The 20,534-nt window shown below is 44.9% G+C and overlaps 1 protein-coding gene across 7 annotated transcripts in view; it reads left to right on the top strand.

Annotated features, from left to right (window-relative positions):
• The window catches only part of LOC137371375 (neuronal PAS domain-containing protein 2-like), a 183,095-nt gene that overhangs the window by 105,269 nt on the left and 57,292 nt on the right, over window positions 1-20,534 (top strand). For all 7 annotated transcript variants that reach the window (XM_068033871.1, XM_068033872.1, XM_068033870.1 and 4 more), the window contains 2 exons: window positions 13,797-13,906; window positions 18,292-18,374. In XM_068033871.1, the coding sequence (XP_067889972.1) occupies window positions 13,797-13,906; window positions 18,292-18,374 (193 nt within the window). The remainder of the gene's footprint in view (window positions 1-13,796; window positions 13,907-18,291; window positions 18,375-20,534) is intronic.

Below are 20,534 nucleotides of genomic sequence, written 5' to 3'. Positions count from 1 at the left end.
AATCTGTATCTATCTAAATGAAGATTTATCCTCATTCAGAATTTTTTCCACTAATTTTCCCACCACCGAGGTTGGGCTGACTGGCCTGTAATTACTCAGTCTATCCCTTTCTCCCTTTTTAAACAATGGTACAACATTAGCTGTCCTCCAGTCCTTTGGCAGAGGGGATTGGAAAATGATGGCCAGAGCCTCCACTATATTTCTCTTGCTTCCCTTAACAATCTAGGATACATTCCATCCAGCCCTGGGGATTCATCCACTTTCAAAGATGTTAAACCCTTAATACTTCCTCTCTCACTATGTTAATTTCATCTAATATTTCACTTTCCTCCTCCCTGACTGTAATGTCTGTATCAACCCTCTCCTCTGCATTAAATTTCATCAGCCACTTGTCCGCCCATTCCACCAGCCTCTCTATGTCTTCTTGAAGTCTATGAGCTCTCGATGTTGGGCTTCATGGCAAGGGGTGCCAGAGGATACCACAAGCAGTGGCCCACCACGGAGCAACTCCAGGAATGCAGGGCCCCATCTTCCCAGTGGTGGGAAGATCTGTGGCAGCACACTGGCTGCTCCGCGGTGGGACACAGATTTCAATATTCAAATAACATATTTGAATAGATTTAAATGGAAGCCGGAGCGATCTTACTGGCAGATCCTGATCTTCCGACCAACGGCCGGCACTGCCACGCCTTCACTTTGCTGCCCAGTGAAAGCTGGCACCGCCGAGGCGGGGAAAGGGGAGTTCTGCATTGCAGTGAAGCAGAGAGGTGGGAAAGGATCAACTCTGCATTTTCAGTGTAGTGGGGGGTGACGGTGGGGAAGGATTGAATTCTGCACCGAGGTCAGTTGGGGGGTGAAAGGGGCCAACTGTGCATTTAGCGCAGTTGGGATGGAAAAGGGGTAATCTGGGCTTATCTGGTGTGGTTGGGTTGTGAGGGGGTGAGGGGTGGGTGTCAAACTTCAATTCTTGTTACAGTTGTGGGGGAGACAGGGACAACTTTTATCTGTGTTGTGAAGGGGGTCAGAACTCTGAAACCATGAAGGAGTGGGGGCAGTGGGTGGGTGGTGTGAAAGGGATCTAAACTTTGCAACCACGAAGGGGGGGAAGTGGGTGGCTATTTTAAAGGGGGTCAGACCTCCGCAACCATGAAGCGGGGGTGGGGGGACCCCATAACCTTGTTCCATAAAAGGGGTCACTCTGCACCCGTCAGTGGCTGGGGGGGTGGGTAGGGGGCTCACCATGCATTCGTGCAACGATGTTTGCAGAGTGGAACAATGGAATTCCATCATCGCTTTATGTGGGGCCGGTGGGGGGGGAACAAATGCAAAAGGCTATAAGCACCTGTTGCCAGTGGTCCAATGCAGGCCACTGGAATGACATTATAGTGCTCAGGCTGGCTCACTCTTATTTAAAGCTAAGACTGGCTACGTCAGGCCATACCATACAGCTCATGCTGTATGGCGCAGTGGTTAGCACTGCAGCCTCACAGCTCCAGGGACCCGGGTTCGATTCTGGGCACTGCCTGTGTGGAGTTTGCAAGTCCTCCCTGTGTCTGTGTGGGTTTTCTCCGGGTGCTCCGGTTTCCTCCCACAAGCCAAAAAAAGACTTGCAGGTTGGTAGGTAAATTGGCCATTGTAAATTGTCACTAGTATAGGTAGGTGGTAGGGATATATAGGGACAGATGGGGATGTTTGGTAGGAATATGGGATTAGTGTAGGATTAGTATAAATGGGTGGTTGCTGGTCGGCACAGACTCGGTGGGCCGAAGGGCCTGTTTCAGTGCTGTATCTCTAATCTAATCTAAAAACACAGCGGAAGCCCAAATCAACATAAATCTCTGCCCAGATAGGTGCCATTGACCTTGTGAAGGAACTGAATTTACCTTGAGCATATAGGTGGGGATGGTCCACGCTTTCTTCCTGGATCCTCGTGCCGTGATGAGGCATATCCGCTGGAGGGAGACCAAGAGGCAGGCACGGCCCATGTGGAATCTCCCAGATGCGAGCAGCAACCACCAGGTGCAGACTAGCCCAGAGACACAAGCGGGTCTACAGGACCCGGATGACTTACCTGCAGATGTTGGAGCGCCGTGTTAGAGATGGCTGTGAATGACCAGAGAGGCGGTGACACATCTCTGCAAACTGCTGAATAATGACCTGCAGCCACTTGGCTTTGGTGGTCAACCTATGCCTGTGGCCCTCAAGTTGACAGTGGCTCTAAACTTCTACGCCTCCGGACCATTCCCGGGATCCACCTGTGACTTGTGTGGAGTCTCGCAATCAGCAGTACACTGCTGTATCAGGGAGGTCTCCGATGCCTTGTACAGGAGGGCCGGCAACGATATATGAACAAAGAACAAAGAAAATTACAGCACAGGAACAGGCCCTTCAGCCCTCCAAGCCTGCGCCGATCCAGATCCTCTATCTAAACCTGTCACCTATTTTCTAAGGGTCTGTATCTCTTTGCTTCCTGCCCATTCATGTATCTGTCTAGATACATCTTAAAAGACGCTATCGTGCCCGCGTCTACCACCTCCGCTGGCAATGCGTTCCAGGCACCCACCACCCTCTGCGTAAAGAACTTTCCACGCATATCCCCCCTAAACTTTTCCCCTCTCACTTTGAACTCGTGACCCCTAGTAATTGAACCCCCCACTCTGGGAAAAAGCTTCTTGCTATCCACCCTGTCTATACCTCTCATGATTTTGTACACCTCAATCAGGTCCTCCCTCAACCTCCGTCTTTCTAATGAAAATAATCCTAATCTACTCAACCTCTCTTCATAGCTAGCGCCCTCCATACCAGGCAACATCCTGGTGAACCTCCTCTGCACCCTCTCCAAAGCATCTACATCCTTTTGGTAATGTGGCGACCAGAACTGCACACAGTATTCCAAATGTGGCCGAACCAAAGTCTTATACAACTGTAACATGACCTACCAACTCTTATACTCAATACCCCGTCCGATGAAGGAAAGCATGCCGTATGCCTTCTTGACCACTCTATTGACCTGCGTTGCCACCTTCAGGGAACAATGGACCTGAACACCCAAATCTCTCTGTACATCAATTTTCCCCAGGACTTTTCCATCTACTGTATAGTTCACTCTTGAATTGGATCTTCCAAAATGCATCACCTCGCATTTGCCCTGATTGAACTCCATCTGCCATTTCTCTGCCCAACTCTCCAATCTATCTATATTCTGCTGTATTCTCTGACAGTCCCCTTCACTATCTGCTACTCCACCAATCTTAGTGTCGTTTTCAAACTTGCTAATCAGCCCACCTATACTTTCCTCCAAATCATTTATGTATATCACAAACAACAGTGGTCCCAGCACGGATCCCTGTGGAACACCACTGGTCACACGTCTCCATTTTGAGAAACTCCCTTCCACTGCTACTCTCTGTCTCCTGTTGCCCAGCCAGTTCTTTATCCATCTAGCTAGTACACCCTGGACCCCATGTGACTTCACCTTCTCCATCAACCTACCATGGGGAACCTTATCAAACGCCTTACTGAAGTCCATGTATATGACATCTACAGCCCTTCCCTCATCAATCAACTTTGTCACTTCCTCAAAGAATTCTATTAAGTTGGTAAGACATGACCTTCCCTGCACAAAACCATGTTGCCTATCACTGATAAGCCCATTTTCTTCCAAATGGGAATAGATCCTATCCCTCAGTATCTTCTCCAGCAGCTTCCCTACCACTGACGTCAGGCTCACCGGTCTATAATTATCTGGATTATCCCTGCTACCCTTCTTGAACAAGGGGACAACATTAGCAATTCTCCAGTCCTCCGGGACCTCACCCGTGTTTAAGGATGCTGCAAAGATATCTGTTAAGGCCCCAGCTATTTCCTCTCTCGCTTCCCTCAGTAACCTGGGATAGATCCCATCCGGACCTGGGGACTTGTCCACCTTAATGCCTTTTAGAATACCCAACACTTCCTCCCTCCTTATGCCGACTTGACCTAGAGTAATCAAACATCTATCCCTAACCTCAACATCCGTCATGTCCCTCTCCTCGGTAAATACAGATGCAAAGTATTCGTTTAGAATCTCACCCATTTTCTCTCACTCCACGCATAATTTTCCTCCTTTGTCCTTGAGTGGGCCAATCCTTTCTCTAGTTACCCTCTTGCTCCTTATATATGAATAAAAGGCTTTGGGATTTTCCTTAACCCTGTTTGCTAAAGATATTTCATGACCCCTTTTAGCCCTCTTAATTCCTCGTTTCAGATTGGTCCTACATTCCCAATATTCTTCCAAAGCTTCGTCTTTCTTCAGCCGCCTAGACCTTATGTATGCTTCCTTTTCCCTCTTAGCTAGTTTCACAATTTCACCTGTCATCCATGGTTCCCTAATCTTGCCATTTCTATCCCTCATTTTCACAGGAACATGTCTCTCCTGCACGCTAATCAACCTCTCTTTAAAAGCCTCCCACATATCAAATGTGGATCTTTCTTCAAACAGCTGCTCCCAATCTACATTCCCCAGCTCCTGCCGAATTTTGGTATAGTTGGCCTTCCCCCAATTTAGCACTCTTCCTTTAGGACCACTCTCGTCTTTGTCCATGAGTATTCTAAAACTTATGGAATTGTGATCATTATTCCCAAAGTAGTCCCCTACTGAAACTTCAACCACCTGGCCGGGCTCATTCCCCAACACCAGGTCCAGTATGGCCCCTTCCCGAGTTGGACTATTTACATACTGCTCGAGAAAACCCTCCTGGATGCTCCTTACAAATTCTGCTCCATCTAGACCTCTAACATTAAGTGAATCCCAGTCAATGTTGGGAAAATTAAAATCTCCTATCACCACCGCCCTGTTGCTCCTACATCTTTCCATATTCTGTTTACATATTTGTACCTATATCTCACGCTCGCTGTTGGGAGGCCTGTAGTACAGCCCCAACATTGTTACCGCACCCTTCCTATTTCTGAGTTCTGCCCATATTGCCTCACTGCTCGAGTCCTCCATAGTGCCCTCCTTCAGCACAGCTGTGATATCCTCTTTGACCAGTAATGCAACTCTTCCACCCCTTTTACCTCCCTCTCTATCCCGCCTGAAGCATCGATATCCAGGGATATTTAGTTGCCAATCGTGCCCTTCCCTCAACCAAGTCTCAGTAATAGCAATAACATCATACTCCCAGGTACTAATCCAAGCCCTAAGTTCATCTGCCTTACCTACTACACTTCTTGCATTAAAACAAATGCACCTCAGACCACCAGTCCCTTTGCGTTCATCATCTGCCCCCTGTCTACTCTTTTCCTTAGTCACGCTGACTTCATTATCTAGTTCCTTACAGGCTTTAGTTACTACCTCCTTACTGTCCACTGACCTCCTCATTTGGTTCCCATCCCCCTGCCACATTAGTTTAAACCCTCCCCAACAGCGTTAGCAAAAGCACCCCCAAGGACATTGGTTCCAGTCCGGCCCAGGTGTAGACCGTCCAATTCGTAATAGTCCCACCTCCCCCAGAACCGGTCCCAATGTCCCAAAAATCTGAACCTCTCCCTCCTGCACCATCTCTCAAGCCACGCATTCATCCTGACTATTCTTTCATTTCTACTCTGACTAGCACGTGGCACTGGTAGCAATCCTGAGATTACTACCTCTGAGGTCCTACTTTTTAACTTGGCTCCTAACTCCCTAAATTCTGCTTGGAGGACCTCATCCCGTTTTTTACCTATATCATTGGTGCCTATGTGCACAAGGACAACTGGCTGTTCACCCTCCCCCTTCAGAATGTTCTGCAGCCGATCTGAGACATCCCTGACCCGTGCACCTGGGAGGCAACATACCATTCGAGAGTCTCGTTTTCGACCACAGAACCGCCTATCTACTCCCCTTACAATCGAATCCCCTATGACTATAGCCCTTCCACTCTTTTTCCCGCCCTTCTGAACAGCAGAGCCAGCCACGGTGCCATGAACCTGGCTACTGCTGCCTTCCCCTGGTGAGCCATCTCCCTCAACAGTATCCAAAACGGTATACCTGTTTTGGAGGGAGATGACTGCAGGGGACACCTGCACTGCCTTCCTGCTCTTTCTCTGCCTTTTGGTCACCCATTTCCTTTCTCCCTCAGCAATCCTAATCTGTGGTGTGACCAATTCACTAAACGTGCTATCCACGACCTCCTCAGCATCGCGGATGCTCCAAAGTGAGTCCATCCGCAGCTCCAGAGCCGTCATGCGGTCTGACAAGAGCTGCAGCTGGACACACTTCCAGCACGTGAAGGAGTCAGGGACATCAGCCGTGTCCCTGAGCTCCCACATTGAGCAAGAGGAGCATAACACGGGTCTGAGATCTCATGCCATTTTTAATCTTAAGCTTAACTTAGTCTTAACTTAGATAAATGAAAAAGGAATGAAAAGTTTTTACCAATCACACTTCAGGACGGACCCTGAGAGTCAGCCCGAGAGGGACAGTGGATTTGGGGCCACTGTAGGATTCGTACAGGTGCAAGGAGTCATCGACTGCATGCATTTGTCCATCAAGGCTCCAATGGAACAACCAGCCGCATACTGCAACAGACAGGGCTTCCACTTGCTCAACATGCAGCTAGTATGCGAACACAGGAAGCGCTTCCTGCAAGTGTGTACCGTACCCACTTCCCAGGCAGCTGCCATGAATCCTTCATCCTGCGTCAGTCCCAGCTGCTGCTGCTGTTCACTCCACTAGCTCAACCTCAGGGGTGCATTCTTGTGTGGACAAGGGCTACCCCTTTCTGACATAGCTTCTGACGCCGGTGAGGAATCACTGCAGTTATGCAGAAGAGCACTACAACGCCTGCCACAGCTCCACCCGAGCTACCATCGAGCAGGCCATCGGTATGCTGAAAATGCACTTCCACTGCCTCGATAAATCGGGTGGAGCCCTACAGTATGCACCAGACACGGTTCGGCACATCATGTTGTGTGCTGCATTCTGCACAATATCACAGTACAGAGGCAGGAGGCCTTGCAGGATGATGAGGTGCAGGAGCAGGAAACATGCTCAGATGATGAAGACGCAGAGGTCACCCAACAGCTACCATGCATGAAAGCATGGAGAGCACTGATGGAGGGCAGACATGGCAAGCGGCAAGCAAGGAAGGCAAGACAACGCCTGATCATTGTGCGCTTCCACAATCCCTGAAGTGCAACATTTGCTCCTCACACCACACACCTGCATCTCGTCTTAAGTTTTCTACCTCTGCAACATCTGTCATTCCAGTATGACTGGCAACAGCTGACTGAGCCATTGCTCATTTGACTGTATCCGTGCAGTGTCACATCATGTATATTGGCATGATAATGATGTTATTCCTTACATTGGCAGTACTGTCAGGCTAATGATGTAATGGGAGGACACATAATCGGAACATTGTGGCATGTGTTATTCACACAGGAAAGGCTACGGATGTCATGAAAACACATTTAATTGGAATGCGTCTGAGATATTTCTCTCACCCATGAAAACCCAAATGTGTCAAGCTGTCTTTTTAAAACATTTGCGGGTGCTCCTTTGCGGTATAGCCTCTGCGCTAGCAGGAGGACTGTATGTGTGTGTGTGTACTAGAGTCCTGACAGTGATCACTTTATATTTTTTATATAAATACTGTATATTTTATAATAATTAATCACTCAGGACCTTCCTGGTCTCTGCATCTCAGCTGCCCACTGGATAAATTTGCAGCAAGTATTTCAACCTGTAAAGCAGGAGTGTAAATAATGTATAATGAATGATATTTTCTGAGCCTTTGGGCAATTGCTGTGTTTATTTTAAACAATACAGATACTGGTACAATGTGGTACAACCTGTCTGGGCACAACTCCATGGGTTTCTGTTTGACTCATGACCAAACAATTACTGACGTCGTGGCTCCAATCTTCATCTTTTTAAACGACCTTTCAAGTCCAATTAATACTGTGTGTGTCTGACCTGGACCTGGCCTGACCCGTACCCGGCCCGACACGACCCAAGCCCGAAAGCCAGACCCGGAAGAGCCACCCGACCCGACCCGAACCTGACACGTGTCGTCGGGTCCCATCGGGTTCAGGTCGGGTAGCAGGCCTTTACCCCACACTCCATGTCTGAAACTGCACATACTCCTTGGCTCCCGGCTAACTCCAGCACCTCTTCCTCCACTTGAGTCTGGCATCTGGCCACTGGTTCTGGACATCTCCCTACTATTGTGGGCCCTCTTTGCCTGTAACAGCAAGGATGCAGATATTGAACATTGGAAAACAGCAACATCAGGGTTGCACCAACTTACGCACCTCAACAACAGCTGGGGGATGCTATGTGTGATATATGGACTTACCCTGTCATGGATGTGACATGCCCCGAGGTACCGACGGGGGTGACTTGATGGGCATATGCATCCAGTCATGTGCCATTAATCTTCCCTGACCTCCTTGTCTCTGAAATGGCAATGGCACCCATGTAGCATACAGTGTAGGGACACCCATGTCACAGTAAGCAGTTTTGAACCATGCCCTTTACCTTGGCCGAGCGCATCAGATCGTTGACCTTCTTCATGCACTGGACCCAGTCTCGTCGGATGACCACACAGTGGCTTCTCTCCTCTACTACCTCTGTCCTGGTTTGCTTGGTCAGGTGGGAGGACCTCTTGCCATCGCTGGGGAAAAGGACCTCCCGCAGCTTGGAGGAGAGTGAGCAGGGAGGCATCACTGAACCATGGGGCTACCCTCCCTCAGACGTCCAACATTGCCACAAGTGTCGCCAGGGGTGCTGCTCGAAGGCTGATGGATTCTGAAAGACACTGCTGGCCTTTCTGCTCATGTATTATATCTATAACGCAGGCAGAGCTTTAATGCAGTGCTGGCTGCCTTTTAAAGATGGTGCCAGCACCTGCGCAGAACCATCTGACGCTGTTGCCAGTGTCGCAGAGCCCGCCCTGCCACGTGATTGGGGGGTGGCGGGCTGTCCAGCTTATGCAGATGAGCTGCCGCGCACTAGATCATGGCAGCGCATGGCCCACACATTTTTTTCACCTGCCACAGCTCGTCCAAGTTTTATGGCATCTGAAAATCATGAAATTGTGCCCTGCACAAAAAATCTAGGTTATTAATATAGATCAAGAAAAGCAGTGGTCCTAATACCGATCCCTGGGGAACCCCACTATCTACCTTCCTTCAATCTGAAAAATAACCATTCACCATTACTGTCTGTTTCTTGTCACTCAGCCAACCTCATATCTAATCTGCCACTGTCCCTTTTATTTCATGGGCTTTAACTTTGCTGACAAGCCTGTTATGTGGCACTTTTATAAAATGCCTTTTGGAAGTCCATGTACACCACATTAACTGCATTACCCTCATCACCCCTTTCTGTTACCTCATCAAAAAAGTCAATCAAGTAAGTTAAACACAATTTGATCTTAACATATCCATGCTGGCTTTCCTTAATTAATCCGCATTTGTCCATGTGACTGTTAATTTTGCTCTGGATTATCATTTCTAAAAGTTTTCCCACCAGCAAGGTTAAACTGACTGGCCTGTGGCTGCTGTGCTTATACTTACACCTTTTTTGAACAAGGGTGTAACGGTTCCAATTCGCCAGTCCTCTGGCATCACCCGTTTCTAAGGAAAATTGGAAGATTATGGCTAATGCCTCCACAATTTTGACCCTTACGTCCCTTAGTATCCTCGGCTGCATGTAAATCAATCCTTATCAACTTTAAGTACAGCCAGCCTATCTAATACCTCCTCTTTATCAATTTTTAGCCCATCCAGTGTCCCAACTACCTCCTTTTTCACTACAACTTTGGCAGCATCTTATCCTTGGAAAAGCCAGATGCAAAGTACTCATTTAGTACCTCAGCCATGCCCTCTGCCTCACCCTCTGGTGAGCTGGTGTTTATGCTACTCTTGACCCTGACCCTGGCTGTGGGCAACTCATGCGCATTGTCTCAGCACATGCAGACCTCACCTCTAAACGATCCTCTAAAGTACACACAGTGTGACAATCTGAACTGATGGCTGCAAATGTGAGAGGAAGTGACAATGGTTTTTCTTCATTACCGTCTTCCTGTTCTTCTACCAATTTTTTTCCACAACTGCTTGACCAGGCTGCAGTTCTTGGGTATGTGAAAGGAGAAAGGCACAAGAATAGATCTGTAGTGAGGGGAATTGAGGACATAAAGAGGTGCATGCTTACACCATCTGCAGCTTGTAAATCAGAAGAGATTGTGGGATAAGGGGGAAGTGAGATGTGAGAAGAAGGTTAGGCATGAATATACTGCCACCTTTGATGGTTTCAGCTCTGCCACTTACCACAGCCACTCTAATGATGTTGAGTACTGACTCTTGCATGGGGGTAAGGATATGCAGCCGTGCCTGTCCCCTGATGGTTAGGTATTGCTACTTCTGGTTAGTGAGCATGGTGCAATGTTTGGGTGTTGTGGCAGTCATGGTTGAATAGCTGGAAGTATGTGGAAGCTGTGAGTGTGAGCTTGCAGCAGTACTGAGTGTGTGAGGGTGAGTTGAAGCTATGAATTTTCGGTATGTGTCATGAGTGATAGAGATTGTTGGTATGTGAATGATGGGGGTGGGGTGCATTGAGCAGAGTGTGAGGATGGTACCACAGTTGGTGGGATATGGAATTTGAAGATGCATTGACGGACCTTGACCACTCTCACGGCACTGCATCCAGGTCTTCAGAACTAAACTCCTGGCATTGAAAGCGACAGCTATCTTGTCCCACTACCTTAGCCATATCTGTCTGGAGGGCCCCCTGTGGATAGATGATATGCCTCCTGCTCTCCACCTCCTGCACTAAGGCCTCGAGTACAGTGTCAGAAATCTTGGAGCTCACACTCTGCCATATTGTGACTTGCTTATGTCTTTCCCAGGTCAAACTCACTTTTAGAATGCCTTCAGCTAAAATGTACCTTACCTTTAAGAGGTGCAGGCTGTTTTTAAGTAGCACCGACTAGCCTGAACTCGTGCTAGCCTCTCACAATTCTGCATTTCCTGCTCAGGAATGCAGCCACTCAACAGCATGCTTAGTTCTGGCTGCATGCAACAGTCATTTAAACGAGCAGGCAGCACGAAGTTTGCATGCTGCCTGCATTGGAAGCAACGGGCATGGATTAATGTGCCCGCTTTCAAGGTTATCTAATTTCATGGCCATAAAGTATTTTTATTTTGCCTCAATCACTATTTTTCTTTTTTCTAGATTCCCTCTTTCCCTGCTATAGACAATAATTTAAAATATCATAGAATGGTTACAGCACAGAAAAAGGCCATTCAGCCCATCAGGTCTGTGCCGGCTATTTGCAAGAGCAACTTAGCCGGTCCTGCTCCCTGGTCCTCTCCCCGTAGCCCTGCAATTTTTTTCCCTTCAGGTGTTTATCCAATTCCCTTTTGAAATCCATGATTGAATCTTCCTCCACCACACTTTCGGGCAGTACGTTTCAGATCCTAACCACTTGCTGCTGGGTATGGTTCCACAGTGCGCTGGTACTTCGTCCAAGTACTCTTCTTATATCTGCCCAGATAGTGGGTGGCAAGTGGTTATCCATTCAGGGAGGCATCACTGCCATGCCTAATTCTGATCTCACCTGACATGCTTATTTTTCCAGCAAGGGGACATTAGATAATGATCAGGAGTGGGGATCTTTAGTTTCTACCTCCACAGCCCAAAAACACTAAAGCCTTTTGTGTTGCCTGCACTTCTGCCCTAAAACCTGCTAATGGGAAGATAGGGTTCAATTCTAGAAACTCCCTGGTCTGTATGGCTCAGTACCCTATTTTTTTTTAATTTATTTAGAGATACAGCACTGAAACAGGCCCTTCAGCCCACCGAGTCTGTGCCGACCAACAACCACCCATTTATACTAATTCTACATTAATCCCATATTCCCAACCACATCCCTACCATCCTCATACCACCTACCTACACTAGGGGCAATTTACAATTACTATTCTATAATGCACGTACCTGAGGAGACACGTGAGTGCTACTTTCCCATCAAATGATCTCCTGCCTCCAAGAACCTACATCCAAGAGAGTGAGCTGGCAATTAACCTGTGGGATTCCACCAATATTTCTCCTAGATTGGCTATTGGGATGTGTTTGACAGCTGGCTTTTCCTCCAATTTCCCCTCCTTCTAATAAAGTCATGGTGGCATAACTCAGAATAGGGGTTCAGTAGGTGGGCATTCACAGGTGGAGATGTTCACCCTACCACTCTTGGTTCCCTGTTTGTGGGTTTATACTTTTCAATATTTGTGCACATGTGAGTAATAAGAGACTGTGACTGAGTTCATCATGTTTAATCATTAATATTTGCCTACAAATGACATAGTAGTCAGCAATCTGGGTGTACTTCAGTAAATAATTGTTTATGTAGATAGACTTTATTCATCAGGAAAATGTGTTAACTTGACCTGGAAAAATATTTGGCAATGCAGTATTGTACCAAATAAAGAGTCTGCCTGTTTTACTGGGCTGTACAGAAAACTATTTGTCAGAGATGACTGTGAGAACAGCTTTTCAAAAATATTTGGCCATGTTCCAAATAGGTCAGCATCAGTGGCAGAGTTTTTGAAGTATTGTTTTGAAAACTAAGCATACAGACGGAATACTGCCATTACAAGTGGATATGTAATATTTTTTAATAAAACAGTTTATTAAATCTTAATGCTAGCTTATTCTTACATTTTAACTCCATATTTCCTTTGAAGTATACAAATGCATCTTTATTGCTTCAAAAAGAACTGTATTTATTTTATTACATTAGCTGATCTATATATGAATCAAAATGTAATTTCCTTCTACTGGCATATGCTGAAACTCATGAGTTTGTATTATTAATTAGAGATGTGCTAGCCAATACCATAATACAGAAAAGCTTGGTATACAAAACTGCACATCTACTAGGATATGTCAACAATTGTTCTGATCAGTTCTGTGTACTAAAAAAAACTTTCACATAACCACAAATCAAAAATAAATTCTGCTGTATGGAATTCACACATCTAAGTAGATGAAAATAATTCTAAGTGGTATAAAGAAGGGAATTAAATAACAAAATTAATTTGGGATTAATGACCAATGCAATGCAAATCACTTTTAATTAAGGATTGTTTCATCTATTGCCTAATTATATACTATGGATAACATGGCCAGATATAATGGGCTGCATTTTACGCCACCCCAAAGAGCAGGGTGGCGGAGGCGATAAAAGGCCCGCCCGCCCTAGGCCAATCAAAGCCCTTAAGTATCCTGTAGCCCCAGCAGTGGCCACCCCTCCCGGTGGTGCTACTGGGACTAAGAGCTGACGACCTGCTGATTGGTCGGCAGCTCTATTAGGCGGGACTTCCTTCCTAAAGTGGATGCAACTCCCGCCCCACACCAATTGAAGCCCAGCGACCCGCAAAATATGAGTCGGATCCCCAGGCGAGGTGGAAGCGGGTGCGCCACCAACTTTTCAGTCGGTGGCTGGCTCCCATCCGCCTCGGGTAAAATCCCGGCCAATTTTTCTTATGTTATCATGTGTATGTGCCCAAAACAAAAAATGGCCCATGGTTATTTAACAATTAACGGGTCATTTAATTTTGTCTAACTTTCATGCTCAAATTTGCCAGCTTCACAGACCACTTCAAAACAAACTCCTCAGTCTGAGTGCTGTAGGGATGCATATATTTCGATGCACATAACCCAGTTACTGATTCATAGTTAAGTCCCTAAATAGTTTATGATAATAAACTATTTATTGCATACTGGTATAACCCATTGTTGGAAATGTTCTTTTTCTTCTTTATAATTTTAGTGCCTTGTAATGGTTTTGAAGGTTCTGTTCAAAGGACATTTCAGATAACAGTAGATCAACAGATGTGTCTTGTAGCAACAGTCCGTCTAGCAACACCTCAGTTCATAAAGGTTAGTACATGTGGACAGTGAAATTAGATAACATCAGACTGCCGGTATCCCAGGGATTGTTGCCTGCACTGGAACTAATAGGCCAGAGACACATTTGATGTTGGCCCTCAGGCCTCATTTAATTAGACCGCAAGCTGCAGACGCCTGCTGCACATCCCTAGGCAGCTCACTGGCAAAGTGGATTTAAATTTCAGGAAGGTCTTGAAAAAGAGTGGGAGGCAATCGGGAAGAAGCTAAGCAATGACTGGCAACGTTCTTCAGGACTGTCCTAGAGGCCTATACTTCAGCCTTTGCCAATATGGAAGGCGCTGCAATTCCAGGGACGAATGTGCATATACATGCTGCCCACCATTTTGGACACTTTGATTGCTGTTTTACAGGCAGTATCAACAAATTTCTAGGCGATGCTGTTTCAATTTGCTTACTGATTACATTTAAGTGCCATCACTTTTTTAAGCATGACTAATTTTTAATGTTTTTGTATTTTTTGGTGAATTTGTGATATATATATGTACAGGGAACTAATTCTGAATTTTAGTCTGAACTGTGAACTAGATTTATGACTATTAGGAATTATTGTGCTTATTAATATCAATTTGCATTTATACAGTACTTTTAATGAATAGAACATCCTCAGGTTTACAGAATAATAGAAGAGGAACTGAACACTGAGCTGGGTAGAATTTAAATGGGGTGATGGAAGACTTGGGTGTAAAGGTTTTCGAAGGACATAAAGATGGAGAGATAGACAGGGAATCAGAGTATTTTCGAGAGGACTGAAATGATGCATGTGCAGAGTGAAATAGAGCGATTCCCAGAAAGTAGAGATGAGACAGCTAAGAGCTCTGCCCACTGATGGAGGAGCAAAGTAAGGGGGAATGAACAGGTGGCCAGAGGTGGAAGACTGATAGAGACTACAAGGGGAAGTAAGTCTAGTGGAAGTTGCAGAGATAAAGTGGAGCGAGGCCATGGAAGTACTTGCAGATTAATATGAGGTCTTTAATTTCATTAGGTGTAGAGAGCCAGCATGGGTCCATAAGGCAGATAGTGAGTGGGACATAGTGCAGGACAGGACCCAGGTTTTTGACCAATTCAAGTTTATGGAGGATGGACAAGGGGAAGCCAGTGAGAAGAGTCAAGTTTTGAGGTGACAAAAGCATGAATAAGTAGCTATTAATGCTTTGAGAACAGATGAAGAGATCAGTGGTTATGATGCACCTTCATTCTGCTCTATTTTTTCACTTTTTGGATCCAATGCCAACATAAGTCATTCCCAGGTCAGCTTTATTACAGAACAAACTGAACATCATAGAGTAGATCTTGACTTTGTGTGATAGTGTAAAAACTGGCAATAGCAAGTCAGTAGCCTGCTTTACATCTCTCTTGATTTTTATATCCATTGAAATCATTAGACCATCTGTGATTGTGCTTTGGATATTTTTCCGCATAGTTGTATGTACATTTTCTATGGGGAATGGCGTGGGATAGTGGAGCATGTATTCGTGGGAGAGCATTTGGGGAACAGTGATCATAATATCATAAGATTTAGAATAGTTCTGGAAAAGCACAAGGTAAAGTCAAGTGTAAAAGTACTTAACTGGGGGAGGGCTAACTTCACTGAGCTGAAATGAGATTTGGCCCAGGTGGACTGGAATCAAAAATTCTAGGCAAAACAGTAATTGGACAATGGAAGGCCTTCAAAGAGATGGTTGGGTACAGAGTAGGCACATTTCCATGATGGGGGAACGAAAGACATCCAAAGCTAGAGCTCCTTGGCTGACTAAAGATATAGCGGTTAAATGAGACAGAAAAAGGAGGCTTATGACAATTAGAAGGTTTATAATGTAAGAGAGAACCAAGCTGAATATAGAAAATACAGAGGAGATCTAGGGACAAAGAAAGAATGTGAGAATAGATCAGCAGGTGAAATAAAGGGGAATCCAAAAGTCTTTTCTAAGCACATAAATAGTAAAAACGTAGTCAAAGGAAGGGTGAGGCCGATTAGGGACCAAAAAGGGGATCTTCTTGTAGAGGTAGATGGCATGGCTGAGATACTAAATGAGTTCTTTGCATCTCTCTTCACTGTCAGAACAGAGGATGTTGCCAATGCAGCAGTAAAGGAGGAGGCAGTAGTGATATTGGGCACAGATTTAAGGTGATTGGTAGAAGGATTAGAGGGAACATGAGGAAAACATTTTCACCCAGAGGGTGGTGGGTGTCTGGAATTCACTGCCAGGAATGGTGGTGGAGGCAGAAACCCTCAACTCATTCAAAAGGTACCTGGCCATGCTGTAACCTGCAAGGCTACGGACCAGGTGCTGGAAGGTGGGATTAGGTTGGGCGGCTAGATTTTTTGGCTGGCACAGACACGATGGGTTGAATGGCCTCCTTCTGTCCCATAATTTTTCTATGGTTTTATGGTTCTACAGGCCAGTCAGCCAATATTGGTGGTGGCGAAACTTGTAGAGACAATAATCTGGAACAAAATTAATTTGCATTTGGAAAAGTATAGGCTAATAAATGAAAGACAACATGGTTTGGTTAAAGGCAAATCAAATTTCACTAGATCGATTGAGTTTTTTGATGAAGTAATGGAAAGGGTTGCAGTTGATGTGTATATGGACGTTCAAAACGGATTTAAGAAAGCACCACATAATGAACTTGTTAGCAAAATTAAAGACCATGGGATTAAATAAGTAGTGTGGACATGAAATTGGCAAAGGGACAGAAAACACACGGTAGGAGTTAATCATATGTTTCTCAGACTGAGGTATACTGAGGGGTCGGTATTAGGACTACTGCTTTATTTATATATTAGTGACCTGGACTTGGGTATTCAGGGCATAATTTCAAAGTTAGCAGATTATATGAAACTTGGAAATGTAGTAAGCAATGAGGAGGATAGTAAAAGACTTCAGGAGGACATAGACTGGTAAAATGAGCAGATGAAATTTAACACAGAGCACTCTGAAGTGATACATTTTGGTAGGAAGAATGAGGCGAGGCAATATGAACTGAATGTTAGAATTTTAAAGAGGTTACAGGAACAGAGCGATCTAGGGGTGTATGTACACAAATCTTTGAGGGTGCAGAACAAGTTGAAAAGGCTGTTAAAAAGCATATGGAATTCTTGATTTTATTAACAAGAGTACAAAATCAAGGAAGTTGTGCTAAACCTTTATAAAATACTGGTTAGGCCTCAGCTGGAGTATTGTGTTCAGTTCTGGGCACTACACTTTAGGAAGGAGGTCAGGACTTGTAGAGGCTGCAGAAGTGATTTACTAGAATGGTACCAGGGACGAGGGACTTCAGTTATTTATTTAGAGATACAGCACTGAAACAGGCCCTTCGGCCCACCAAATCTGTGTCAACCATTAACCACCCATTTATACTAATCCTACATTAATCCCATATTCCTATCACATCCCCTCAATTCTCCTACCACTTACCTATACTAGGGGCAATTTATAATGGCCAATTTACCTATCAACCTGCAAGTCTTTGGCTGTGGGAGGAAACCAGAGCACCCAGCGAAAACCCACGCAGACACAGGGAGAAATTGCAAACTCCGCCACAGGCAGTACCCAGAATTGAACCTGGGTTGATGGAGCTGTGAGGCTGCGGTGCTAACCACTGCGCCACTGGAGAGATTGGGGAAGCTGGGGTTATTCTCCTTAGAGCAGGGTAAGTTAAGAGGAGATTTAATAGAGGTGTTGAAAATCATCAGTGGTTTTGGTAGAGTAAATAAGGAAAACCTGTTTCCAGTGGCAGAAGTGCCAGTAACCAAAGAGCACAGATTTGAGGTGATTAGCAGAACAACCAGAGGTGACATGAGGAAACTTTTTTTTACACAGTTTGTTGTGATCTAGAATGCACTGCCTGTAAGCTGGTGGAAGCAAATTCAATAGTAACATTCAAAATTAATTGGATAAGTAATTGTCGGGAAAATATTTACAGGTCTATGGGAAAAGAACAGTGTTTTGGGATTAATTGGAATAGCTCTACCAAAGACCCAGCACAGATTAAATGGGCCGAATAGCTTCCTTCTGTGCTGAATCATTCTATGATTCTATATGGAGGAAACCTAAGCAATAAGTGTTGCCTCTGAACTTCCTGGTGAGGACCTGCTGTTTATTCAATAATGAAAGCTTTATTCTTACACATCTAAGCGATAGAACAAGATATACAATACTCTGCAATGATACTCATCAATTGTTTACTTTCCAAATTTGTTCCAAAAATTAAAAAGGGATAAGTTTCTAAAAGAACCATATGTAATATTAAAGTTCATGGATTTACATAACTCTGAAATGCAGAAATATAATACGTTCTATATAAAATTCTGTCACTTTTAACTCTGTTTATAACACTTTATTTCAACACAGGAGATGTGCATAATTGAGGAGCCTTTAGAAGAATTTACTTCTAGGCATAGCTTGGAGTGGAAATTTTTATTTCTAGATCACAGGTTAGTGAGAATTTTTTTTTGACGAATGTAGAACTTACCAGTTTCATAATTACCAATCTGGTAAAGGCATAAGAAGTAGTCTGAAAGCAATTTGTCTTTGTTGTATTTCTGGAAGGAAAGGTTTCACAGCAAATTTCCTTGTACAGGTAGTTTTATTTCCTTTGCCAGTTTACCCAGTTTACCTGAATACCTACACTAAATATTAATTCCAATATTGTTAGAATGTGATACAATTTTAAAGGGGGTGCAGGAACAAAGAGACCTGAGGGTTTACATACACAAATGTTTTCAGGTAATAGGACAAGTTGATAAGGCTGTTAAAGAAGCATGCACTTTGGCTTTATAAATAGAGGTATGGAGTACAAAATCAAGGAGGTAATGCTAAATCTTTATAAATCAGTGGTTAGGCCTCAGCATGTGTATTGTGTCCAATTCTGCATCCCACACTTCAGGAAGGATGCCAGGGCCTTGGGGAAGGTGCAAAGGTTGGCATCCTTTGATCTACGAAAGATGATGGAAGCACAGCAAACAATCCATTTAGGTGCACTGCCTTCTCTTGGTGAACCTTCGTTGATGACTGTAAAGGCCAATCTTTGAGAGTCAGGTTCTGCACGTGAGCTGCCTAGTGACACTGTGAGTTGTCGTTTTCGACATTGGCGCCTGTACTCAAGCGGCCGTAGCAACTGGTCATCGTGGTAGTGCACACCAGTCCACAGGACGTATCGCCATTTCCCTCTTTCGCCAGCTAGTGACTCCCAGGTGCGACAGTCGACATTTAGGGCCTTCATGTCATGCTTGCAAGTATCCTTGAAGCGGAGCTTTGGGCGCCCCAGTGGTCATCTAGCCCCAGCTACCTCACCATACAGAAGGTCCTTGGGTATGCAACCATCTTCCATCCTGCAGACATATCTAATCCACCGAAGCTGTCTCTGTTAATTAGTGCCAAAATACTTGGGAGCTCCGACTTTGAGAGGACTGCCGCATTTGTGACTTTGTCCTGCCAGGATATACCCATAATGTGCCGCAGACAGAAAAGATGGAAATTATTGATCTTTTTTTCCTGGTAGCTGTAAGTTGCCTATGTTTCACAGTCATACTGCAAAGTGCTGAGAACACAGATCTTATTAACCATCAGTTTGGTCCTAAGGGTCAGTTTAGTGTTATCCCATGCTCGTTTCGTGAGTCGGCCAAAGGTGGTTGCTGTTTCCCTATGCGTATACTGAGCTCTGCATCAAGGGATAGATTGTCTGTCACCGTGGATCCAAGGTAGCAGAATTTGCTAACCACTTCCAGTGGGGTGTTATTTAGTATGATCAGGGGCGGAGATGCAACACCTTGTCCCATGACCACAGTTTTCTTGACGCCTATAATCAAGGAGAACAAGTTACAGGCATGGGAGAGACAGTCCATGAGTCATTGTAGCTGAGTTTCCGTGTGAGCGACTAGTGCAGCATCATCAGTGTGGAGGAGTTCTCTGAGGGTGCAAAGGAAATTTACCAAAATGGTACCCAAGATGAGGGACTTCAGTTTGTGGAAAGACTAGAGAAGCTGAGAGTGTTTTTCTTACAGCAAAGAAGGTTAAGGGGAGATTTAATAGAGACGCTCAAAATTGGGAGGTGTTTTGATAGAATAAATAGGGAGAAACTGTTTCCATTGGCAGGAGGGACTGACTCAGAGGAAAGAGGATTTCCTCTGCGCCAAGGCTGACATGCTTGGGGATAATTTCTGATCACATGCTGCTGGCAGGAAATCTCACCAATTATCAGGCACATATTGGAAATTGTCAGCAGTGCACCTGCAATTTTCTGATATGTGGCAATGTGTTCCCATTTTGTGTTAGATCAGATAAGTTGTTGAACTGGGTGCATAACTTCCTAATGGGAAACATATTACAAGTCATTAAATTAGTATTTGCCATATTATTGCAATATCTAGCTGAAGGATTCCCAGGAAACTTGGTCCCACTTTGTTCATTATCTTCATCAGTCACTTTGTGGTTGTTGTCAAATGATTATTTTTGATAATGCCACTCTGTCACTGGTTAATTTCCCATCGTGGCCAAATCAGAACAAATGTGGATAGTACTGGATACTGGTCAAACAAATGTTGTTATCTTTAGCAATTAGAAGTCCAAGTCAATAACTTAGGAAAGATTATGCA

Source organism: Heterodontus francisci, chromosome 6, assembly GCF_036365525.1.
Source record: "Heterodontus francisci isolate sHetFra1 chromosome 6, sHetFra1.hap1, whole genome shotgun sequence".
Taxonomy (NCBI): Eukaryota; Metazoa; Chordata; class Chondrichthyes; order Heterodontiformes; family Heterodontidae; genus Heterodontus; species Heterodontus francisci.
This window is presented reverse-complemented; position numbering and strand designations above follow the sequence as displayed.